This window comes from Populus alba, chromosome 12, assembly GCF_005239225.2.
Source record: "Populus alba chromosome 12, ASM523922v2, whole genome shotgun sequence".
Taxonomy (NCBI): Eukaryota; Viridiplantae; Streptophyta; class Magnoliopsida; order Malpighiales; family Salicaceae; genus Populus; species Populus alba.
The window spans coordinates 10,482,412-10,493,681 of NC_133295.1; the positions used below are offsets into that span (position 1 = coordinate 10,482,412).

Below are 11,270 nucleotides of genomic sequence, written 5' to 3' on the forward strand. Positions count from 1 at the left end.
CCTTTTTTCTTTTTTTTTTCTTTTTTCTTTTTTTACTTTGGACACAGACACCGACACACGGCTTTGCAATGGGTGTGGATTGTGGAGAAAAGCTCAAGCGTGGCTTCGATTGAACGATATCGTTTTATGAATCAATCAGAAATCACACACACATACGCTGGCAGTGATGGTGATTCAAGGATGATGCTACATATAACGAATTTAAAATCATTATGTTATGTGCTTACGCTACGCCATGGGCTTTGTTCAATTTTTTTTTTTTTCACTAAATTAAAAAATATTCAAGTAATGAGAAATTTTTTTGTTGGCCAAGGAGTAGCAGTAAAATCTCCTGATATATATTCTTGTTTATATTTAATCAAACAAAACAAAATATCAAACATCTTATATTTATATTTAATTATTTAGTTTAATTAAAAAAATATCTATAAAAAAAGAGAGTTAAACTTAACAAATAAAAATGAAAAATAAAAAAACCTGAGACAACCCAAATTATTTTCAAGATCAATGAAAAATCATCTAGGAAACAAATAAAAAAAACTCAGTCTCTGATAAAATAAAGATTAAAGGATAAAACTGAAAAAAAAAAAAAAACATGAGCTAATAAAATACTATGAAGTGAGCATCACATGCTTATATTTAATCAATTAATTAAATTAAATTAAATTAAAAAATAGATCCCTTTTAAAAAACTAAATTTAACAAAGAAAGATAAATAAAAAGACATAAGACAACTAAGATCATTTTCAAAATCACTAAAAATTCCTACATGTAGTAAATAAATAAAAAAATCAATAGAGCTCAATCTCCAATTGAAAATGAGCTTAAAAAAATCAAGCAATGCTAGGCGAACCTCTTAAACCTAGGTTAATCTTTAAAACTCGCACTCATGAAATCCTAAAGTATGGCGTAATCAAGAAACTCAAATCCTAACCAATTTAATTTTAAATGATGAAATTGAATAAAAAAATCTTAAAACATTGCCAAAGTGCAACAAAAATAGCAATCAAAGGATTAAATATCAAATTTGAAAGGAAAAAAAAAAAACATAAGGAGAATGAAATTGTAAAAAAAATAAATCTAAAAAATTATCTTAAACAAAATATATAGTAATAAAAAGAATGAGGACCAAATTAGAAAGATGAAAAAATTAAAGGGGTGAAATTGAAATTGAATTTTAATTTATAAATTATTCTAAATAAAATAAATAGTAATCAAAAGAACAAAGATCAAATTTAAAAAAATAAAAAATTTAAGGTGTAAACCCCAGCTAAGAGAACTAAAATAAAAGACATTGAAACTTTCTTTTAATAGATATGGGGTGGTTTTGAAACATTTTTTTGAATTAAATTAAAAAGATACTGGAGACTAAGTAAGGAACCAATCAATTGGTTCATTTAACAACCATAAATGGTCAACTGGTTGATCGTGAATAAATAAGTGCAAAACTAAGAATTTCAGTCATTCTTTGAAAACAAACTATTAGAACCAATAAGAGAAGCAAAGAAAAATATGGGAAATTCCTTAAGAAAAACGAAAGAAATAGACAAGATAATGAGGGGGCTAAGGATCTAAATACTTTAAACAAGAATTAAGAGAGGTGATGGTTATGGCTTGTTGAGGAAGAAAAAAAGGCTTGGAAAATTTTGTCTAGTTGACATTCGAAGCTTAGATTATTATCTAGTAAAGTGTTTTGGTGCTATTTAAACAAGTTATTGTGGGATTAATTGATTTTGATTTAAAATCTTCAATTTGAAGAATTAGGGTTCTTGATAGCATTTGAGGATATTGTGTAATTGTTGTGCTATGATGTAATTGGATTGGAATAATGATAGAAGAACTCAAAATAATGAATAAAAGAAAAAAATATCTAAGTGTTTTGATTATAGATAGAATAGCCATTGTTGAAGGAATTAAGAAATGATGAGTTCTTAATTAATTAATTATGAATAAATGTTTTAGACAAATAAGAAACAAACTTATATGTGAATTGTTAAAATAAGTAAGTTTCTCTTTGAAAGAGTTTTGGCTACCACAAATAAAAGGTGAATTGGATAAGGTTTTTTTTATAGATTTTTTTTAATAATGAAATAAGAAGTTGTCTTGTTAATTAGCTCGAGAATATGGATTTAATGAAAAGTTAAAATGAAATTTCAATACAAGTTAAATTAAAAATAATGATTAAATTAAAAGGAATCAACTTAGATTATGTTATGTGAAATGTGCATTAAATGAAAAATAATATGATGTGCATGTTGATACAGGAGAGGCTATAAGAGTTGTTCAGCAACAAAGAGGTACATCTAAAACACCGATAACAAGTAGGTGTATACCACCTCGATATTCTAATATTAATATAAGAAGTTCTCAATTTCATTAAATCTACCTTATTTTCTTTTAATTTAGTATTGTTGTGATTGAAGCTAGCTTCCCGGTAATGAGATAAGGAACTAGTTATCATATAATAAAGTTAATGCCTAGTAATAGGTTAAGAAACTAGTTATCTTGTGATAGAGCTCGTGCCTGATAATGGGTTGGGGAACTAGTTATCATGTGATAAAGCTAGTGATAGAACTAGCTATATAATGGGTTATAGATTTAGATTTTATTTTTAGGTTTAAAAATTGAGTTATTAAATGATGGAAATGAATGCCCAATTAAAAAAGATAGTGAAAATAAGTAATCAGTCATTGTAAAATTATGATAGAAAGTGGTTGATTGTAATGATTCAATAATGATTTGAAAAGTGTGGTTTAGAATGATTCGAGAAATAAATTAAATATATATCTCACCATAAGGATTCCAAATTGTTTATATGCTAATAACCTAGTTTAACTTATTATTAATTTAAGTTTAGGTACTTCACATTCTTGTGTGGAATTATTATAATGATTAAGGTGTTCCTTTTTTATAATCATTGAAGTTATGATTTTAATAAAACTAATCTTTTTGTAATGTAAAATTAGATAGGAAATCTATATCGAAACTAACTATCATAATGTACCACTTCTCATAAGTTTTCCTAGTAAATCTTACAATAGTATGTTCCTTGTTTTGTAATTCAAGATTTTAAATGTACAATTTGACTTTATAATGTTTTCTTAGGAAATTATGTAATAGCTTGCATTATTTAATAATTGTGAATTTGAATCATGGAATATGATGGTATGAGATGTGTCTATAAGAATTGGACTATGATTATGATGTAAAAATGTTGCATGATAAAAGTTATTAAGAATATGGTAAAGTTTAAAGAATGCATGATAAAGACGTGTATGTGTTTGGAAAACCCAACACGGGCTATACATGGTTTGACTCATTCTGACCAGGTCAATTCCTTGTGCATTTCTTAATCTGTGCCTAGTTACCTTGATTTTGCATATTCCATGCTCAATTTCTTTCCAAATTTTAAGTCATATGATAATCTTTGGTTTTTAACTTGATTTTATTTAATGATCATTCAAATATTTTTTGCAGGAAATTACTGGAGTTTTCAAGAATACTTGAAACTTGATTGAGTTAGGTTTGGTTTATACTCGATCAATTTTGGATGAAATATTTAGGTTTGTGTTTAGGTATAAATATTAAAAAACCTAACCCATACATACCCATTTACATCCATATTTTCAACTCATTCTGACCAAACAAAACATAAAAAAACACTATAAAAATTTTAATTAACCCATATATGGCCTCAAATAAATCAAAAACCTGTAAAAAAAACTTGAATTAAAAAAACTTCCTAAGATTAGATCTACCCTCTTAGATGATTGGAAGGGCAAAGAACATTATAGTAAAACTTCTCTTATTGAATGAAACCCGATGACATCAAGATTAACTATTTTTGTGGTTGAACATGGTGTCATCCGATGGTTTTTTCTCCTTACAATTGAAATTCAACGACTTCATCTTTTTCCTATCTCAAACAAAGGACTTAGAAAAAAAAAAAAAAGAAGTTTTGGACAAAATTGAATTTTCAAAAGCTAAAGGGATTGAAAATGTATAAATTAGAAAGATGGAAGGCTAAAGTTATTTTTTCTCATCAATTGTGGAAAGGCCACCTATTTTCCCAAGTTTTGTTTGTCTTTCAATTTTGTCATATCTGAATAAATAAAAAATAATTAGCCATCAATTTAGACACAAATGGATCAAATCGTCTAAAAACAAAGTTTAATGATCAAATTAAAAATTTTCTTAACTATGTAAGTCCATAGTGAAATGTAAAAGGGGTTACAATATATTCGTGTCTAGTAAAACACCTAACGGCTTAGTTTTTTTTGTTAATATATAATTTTTTATTTTTATAACTATTACCTATTGAAGAAATTCATAAGAAAATGATAAAAAATATTAAATATATCAAGTAGGAAAATGTAAGGCGTGAGTTTTTCATTGTAGTTATATACATTATTTATTGTGAATTGCTACAGTGAAATTATAATTTCTCCATTGGGTTTAAAAAAAATAAAAACCTTGATTGTGAGGGTATTTTGGTCTTTTTTATAGGCTCGTTGGTTATTAAAAAAATTGATTAGGGGTATGTTAGTCTATTCCAAGTTTTTTGTATAGTGAAAATACTCTTCTACCCCCTAGATCAATACAATTTATAATTGTTGACCGAGTTTTTTTTTTGTCTTTTTATAAAATTTAAAATAATAAAAATATTTCTTTACCCCCAATGTCAAAAAATATTTGAGTGGTTGACCAAGGGCTTTTTTGATTTTTTTCCCCTTATTAGGCTATAGTTAAAACAGATATTTGCCCTTAGAAAAGATAAAAGATAATTAATGTAGTTAGGGGTGTTTTGATCCTTACACGATTGGTTTATTTGTTATTTTAGTGGTAATGAGGAGTGTTTTGGTAATTTTACATTGACTTTTTAATTTTTAATTCATAAAAGTTGCTAGCATGTGAGTGATGTTTATGCTTTTAGATCATGGGTTTTATAAGCCTTTATTGGATATAAGTTTTTTTTTTTTTTAATTTCTTTGTTTTGTATTTTATTTATATAGATTATTTATTTTATTTTATATAGATAAGCTTTGTTTTGTAAAAAAATAATTGTTTTGAAATAATATTTCTTATATGTTCGTCCGTGCATAATTTTTTTTTTATTCACCAAGTTTTATATGTGCTTTTATTCCTAGTATATTTTATTAATTTTAATAAATAATTTTAGTGGATATAAAAGTATAAATATTTTTATTTTACGAGATTATATATCTTAATTTTCATCTATCTCTTAATTTTTCTACCTTTTCTTTTAGTTATTATTAATGATTTCTATTTATTTATTTATTTATATAGATTAATATTATATATTTAGATTAAATTTTTAATTTATATTTAGAATTTTTTTATATAGAATAACATATTAAAATAACATATATATGTGCTTTTTAAAAAAAAATTACAACTCATTACAAAACACCGGTTAAATAACTAATATAGCATATGTTGAGTTAGAAAAGTAGCAAAGCATAATTATACCAAGAATGGTTTCATAAGATAGCTTTCTTGTTTTGTATTTTTAAAATAAATTAAAAGTTTTTATTTTTAATTAATATTTAATATTTTTAAATCGATTTAAAAACATTAATATTATTCGGAATTCAACGAGCTGGCTACTTCCCTGTGGTTCGTTTCGTTTGACCAATTAAACGAGTATTCCTTGATTTTCTTTTTCTCGCTCTCAATCCAACACGTGTAAAGTTCTCTTCTATAATCAGCAAAAATCTGCTACCCCCTATGAATAGCCCGCCCTCCTCAATAACGACGACCTCCACAAATTACCCTTCTCCACCGTCTCTCTAATCTCCTATAAACCGCACACATTCAGAGGGTCAATTTAGTCACTTCATAGTAAAAAAGTCTCACGGTCGCCAGACATATAAAAATAAAAAACAATGGCGCTGTTTGCCTTTTTTTTTTTTTTTTTATTCTAAAAAAAAATGCAGTCCCTCAATCTGAAACTGTCAACGGATTTTAGTACAGGTACGAGGAGGTTTGTTCCAGGTCAGAGCTTCGGAGAGGAGAGGAGACAGTGTTTGAGCTTCAGAGTTTCCTACAGAAATTGTCGAATTGTTGCCTGTTCTGTTGAGAGAGGTGGAAACGGTGAAGGAACAAGTTCCAGTTCGGGTTCGGATCATATTCCGAGTTCATTTTTGTCTCGGAGTCAAACGTATGCTATGCTAAAACAACAAATGGAGGTTGCTGCGCAATCTGAGGTAACATTTTAGTATTATTATTGTTATGTTTTCGCACACTTAATTCACTGTGTTCGTTTCTTTGGAACAATTTCATTTTAAATAAAATCAATTTCTTTTTTTTTTTTGGTTGAGGATGCGACCAATATAAGCAAAATATGTGTGACATCAACAGTCAAGAAGCTTGATTGTTTTTTTTTTGTTTTTTTGGAAATAAAATGGGTTATTGAGTATCAAAAGTTGGCCAATGTCTATTGTAACTTTATAACTTTGTTTGTTTTGACATTAGGATTATGAAGAAGCTGCAAGAATTCGTGATTCGTTGAAATCATTTGAGGAAGAGGAACCAGTTTTGCGGCTGCATAGGTTGCTGAAGGAGGCAATTGCTGATGAGCAGTTTGAGGTAACTGTTTGCGGCATCTCATTTTCCAATTCGAATGCGATTGTACTTTATATTATATAGTGGGTTTATTTGTGCTGCTATTCTTTTTAGACCACTGGAGAAGTAATTCATTTTAGATGGAAACATTTCATGTTTGGGTTTGGTCAAAATAGTTATCGTGTTGTTTTTTTGTTAATTTTTTCAGTCTCCCTGATTCTTCAATTCTGCGTCTTTTGTAATGTTTCAGCTTGTCAGTTGTTGCCCATTTTACTGTTAAGTTTCTCGTTATACTGTAATAGAAAAAAAGGTTAACTTTTCTTATATTGTCATTGAGAATAATCATTTACCAGCAGTGTAAATGATTGGGATAAACTACTCTGTGCTTCCTTTGTTCTTTAAGTTTTACAGGCTTTTAGATTTTGTTTGCCCATTCATGAAGAGTTCAAAAGAGAATAGTGTCCTAAAATTATGAGTGTTCCCAAATGTGGGTCAAACACACGATATAAATCTAAGGTTAAGATATAGTTGGCCTCAACCCACATGGAGCACTTGAGTTCACCAACCACCCATCTGCAAGCTTTGACAGTGTAGGTTCTTAGGATGTTGTCAGTTTAGCATGAGATAATTCATCTTTTCTCTTTGGCATTTGCCTTATCCGGTGAGTGCATTAGCTTGTTTCTTAAATCATCTATCAGCACAAATATGACCATAAAAGTCCCACACAGCAATTCAATATTCTAGTAAAGGGCATGGAAGTGATATAACTTCATGGAAGCCTGTATATCCAATGGTAGTTTGCAATTAGATGCATCAATCTATAAATTACAACAGTACAAGCGACAGTCTTTTCTTCATCCTAGTGTCTTGGAGGGCCTATATATTTCTTGGACTTAAAATGAGGTTGCGCTTTACAGTTATGGTTTCAGTTTTTTGATGTAGAAACTATTTTGCCAGAATCATGCCATACAAAATAATTTCATATTATTCCTAAGCTATTCTGTTTACTGTGGACGTTTCTGATAAACCTTTTATCTCTGTGGTAAATTTTTGGCAGGATGCAGCTAGGTATCGAGATGAGTTAAAGGAAATTGCGCCACACTCTCTCCTGAAATGTTCAAGTGATGCAACTACCTTGGTATGCTAACAATCTGATCAGCATGGTAGTTATTACTGTTTTAGAATGGTTCATGTAGCTTCTTTGACCATCTGGCATATAAATTGATTTAAACTGAAAAATCCCATGTGTTTATCCTCTCCATTTTTCCTTGACTCTGTTATCTTACAATTTGACTTGTGTATTTAAATCTGGCCAGTGCAAAACTTATTTCAGCATATTTGAATTAGAGACCCACATGATGTTCTGGAATAACCAGTTTTGACCTCCTGGTATATCATATCTAATAAAATACTGTCAGCATGGGAAATATGTTCAAATTGGATAATAAATAGGATAATTCTGGACGGGGCTTCATAATACATGCAAGCTGGCGATACATAACACAAAGGTGCTTTACTATGCATGATCTTTTCGATGATAGTACAGACATGTTTGAAATTGAGAGAATAAATGGGCTGTGTATGGATGGGACAGTTGCAATATGTGTGAGTTGGCAAAAAACAATACAAAATTGCTTTATTATGCGTGATCTTTTCAATGTGTCAAAGTAAATACCCACAATCTGGTTTAGATTTGAGTTTTGTGCTCTTGATCAGGTAATCATCCTTTTGCTTTACTTTGCTTAAACTGAGTTAGCAATAGATAAAATAAAGTTGATTAAAAGGAAGAGACCAAATAAAAGGCATATTAGAAATGGTTTAAATTGATTTGAGTAGTCATAACCCAAGTCTTGTGTATATCAGGGGATCAAGATTCAAGTTAGGAGCTTGTACATTGAGGGCCGAAGTCAGCCTTCAAAGGGGCAGTACTTCTTTGCATATAGAATAAGAATCACTAATAACTCAGATCGCCCTGTTCAACTTCTCAGAAGACACTGGATTATCACAGATGCCAAAGGAAAAACTGAAAATGTTTGGTGAGTTAAATTATCTTATTCTGGTCAAGATTCTTCAAAAGTACTCTGGTTTATATATCTTGGCTCTGGTGACAACTTCTTCGATGAGACAAATCCTATGGATTGTGTCATGTGCATCGTCCATCAATTTCTTTTACTTTTTTGGTTCCATCAGCATTGGCTTCCTATGAATTTTGTATCATTTGTCATGCTGCAGGGGAGTTGGAGTTATAGGTGAACAGCCAGTTATACTTCCTAGGACAGCATTTGAATACTCATCTGCATGCCCGCTATGCACTCCCAATGGTAGAATGGTAAGTTGCAGTTATATTCTCTCTACCTGAAGAGTGATTGCTGGCTTTTCACCTTTTCTTTTCTTAATTTGGAGGGGATGGGGACAAGGTTTGTGCTTATATATCAAGATTAATAAATCCCATGAGTATTGAAGTTAGAGCATGATATATGGCCAGCGTTCATATAGCCTCGAAGCAAAGCTGTTTTTATCATGTATTGAAATATTGTCTTGATTATATCTGTATCAGAGATATGTGATCTGGTTTATATTTCACCACACAACAAATTCCAGCACAGTAATGGATGTTTGCTTTGCTGGCATCATGCTTTCTATTTTATGGTTATATGCCTTTCATTCTTGGAAGTTGTGGTCCGTAGAAGTGTTCTTAAAGCTAAATGAATTTAATTTTTTAGTTTATTTTAGGTGCGAATGATTTTGAAAATTTAGGATATTTCCCTTTCATAGGGATGCTAGTAGAATTTATTTCTTTCGCACAATTGCAGGAAGGTGACTTTGAGATGAAACACATCGACAAAGCAGGCTCACCCACGTTCAATGTTGCTATTGCCCCGTTTTCTCTCTCAATACTAGGAGATGGAAGTGATGCCTTTTGATTTAGACTTCATGGCTCACTCAAAGAGAGCGGAGGATCCGCATCCATTCCTTCAGGTTTGAAAAACAGTAAAATACTCTCATCTTGCAAGTGTAAAATTCTTCTCCTTTTTGGTAGAATTTATGCTGTCATCCATTAGTAGTCTAGATGGATGAAAATTGTCAAATTTACATGTAACAAACCTATGGAAGAAATAATAATAGGATAATAGGAGAGTGGATTGAGTATTACCAACGCCATGCTATTACCACCTGTGGTGGAGATGAAGTAGCCATATAGGTAGCTTCAATCTGTGATTGTCTTGTCACTGCTGTCCAGGCTTAGTTGTGAGAGGCAGGGTTACCTTAGCATTCCTGTTGAAGAATTCTGGTTGATTAAAATAATCTTTTGGAAATTATTCCGATGCATGTAAAAGGGCATAGAATCGTATCGTCAGCTAATCCTCGACATCCTAAGATCCAGTATACCTCTACAGGGTCTGCACTGTTGAAGACGAAAGAATCCCATGGTAAAAGTGCTTCTTATTAGGAAAATGAACCAGATGGTCGAGCTCCAATACCAGCTTGCAGGCCCAGCCCCTTGCTGTTTTTCCAAGTAATCAACAGTTGAGTGGATTATTCTTTGGTTCGTGGGTTTCTTTAAAGCAATTGTAACTTGGTTCTTCACTAGATCTTTGCCGCGCTGTAAGCTGAGGGTTGAAAATGTTATTATAACATTGGTAACATATTTTCTAGTAAAAACAAAATTTAAACTGTTCAGGTGTTGATGCAATAAGATTTGATTAATAGTTTTAAAGATAATTTAGATGATCAGTTAAAATATAGTTTGATTAAAAATAAATTTAAGATAATATTTTTTAAAATTAACTTGGATTAACTCGAGTGAACTTGTTAAATTTATAATCCAGATCATGAGACTATGATAACTTTATAGAAAATAAATTGAAAAAAATAATGAAGCTCAATTTCTAATCAATTTAGTATTGAAGGATATATATATATTTTTTTAAATATCAATTAAGAAAATGGTCTAAAAAAAACGACTCGAGTCAACCCGTCAAACCCACACCTTAAGTCATGAGACTGGAATAACACCATAAAAAACAAATTAAAACAAATAATAAATCTCAATTTCCAATCAATGTAATATTGAAAAATAAAATCAATATAAAAAAAACCCCAAAAACATTTGAGTTAATCTGGATTAACTCACCATACCTGTGACTTAGGTCATGAGATTGGAATAATCCTTTAGAAAGCAAAACAAAACAAATTAGAAAGCTTAATTACCATTAAATCAAATATTGAAAGATGAAATTAAACAATGAATTCAACTCATCTTTTACTTGTAGTTTTTGTTAACTAGTTAGTTTTAAGCATACTGCCACATTAAGCATATAATTATATGCATGTCTGAATTCAGTTTTTATCAAGTGTCTTTCTCTTACTGTAATTTTTGGGTAAAGGTCATCCAAAATAGAAAAATATTGATAAATTTTCATTTGAAGGCACTTCCCCACCATCATCATATTTTGGAATACGATTTATTCTTGTTCTCAAGTGAAGCTCAAAATAGTACAAGATAAATATTGAGGTCTCTTCCTCAATATAAGCCTCATATATCAAAACCTTAACATAAACCTTGTTTTTAACTTTTTTTTTTAAGGTTGAACAAGTATTTGTATGAAATTAAATAAATGTTTTAAATTTTAAAAACAAGACATTAGAAATTTAATAAGAATGCATGTGTAATCTCTAATCTC

At 29.9% G+C, this 11,270-nt stretch overlaps 1 protein-coding gene across 3 annotated transcripts; it reads left to right on the plus strand.

Annotated features, from left to right (window-relative positions):
• Positions 1-5,764: 5,764 nt before the first annotated feature.
• On the plus strand, positions 5,765-10,284 carry LOC118044897 (uncharacterized). Of its 3 annotated transcripts, none has more exons than XR_004686868.2 (7): positions 5,765-6,227; positions 6,496-6,609; positions 7,643-7,723; positions 8,449-8,621; positions 8,818-8,914; positions 9,399-9,564; positions 9,984-10,284. XR_004686868.2 is itself a non-coding variant. In XM_035053384.2 (6 exons), exons 1-6 carry the CDS (start codon positions 5,952-5,954, stop codon positions 9,507-9,509), a joined length of 852 nt encoding a protein of 283 aa, XP_034909275.1. In that variant the 5' UTR covers positions 5,765-5,951; the 3' UTR covers positions 9,510-9,903. The 3 variants fall into 3 exon arrangements, 1 of the variants encoding a protein (XP_034909275.1); XR_012171370.1 differs by lacking the exon at positions 9,984-10,284 and adding an exon at positions 9,827-9,903; XM_035053384.2 differs by lacking the exon at positions 9,984-10,284 and having other exon boundaries at positions 9,399-9,903.
• The last annotated feature ends 986 nt before the right edge of the window (positions 10,285-11,270 follow it).

Bases quoted from the DNA above. Each gene is read 5' to 3' on its own strand.
- LOC118044897 (XM_035053384.2), top strand. From the start codon at position 5,952: ATGCAGTCCCTCAATCTGAAACTGTCAACGGATTTTAGTACAGGTACG. The intron at 6,228-6,495 runs GTAACATTTTAG...TTTTGACATTAG, and splicing joins AGGTTGCTGCGCAATCTGAG to GATTATGAAGAAGCTGCAAG. The intron at 6,610-7,642 runs GTAACTGTTTGC...AATTTTTGGCAG, and splicing joins TTGCTGATGAGCAGTTTGAG to GATGCAGCTAGGTATCGAGA.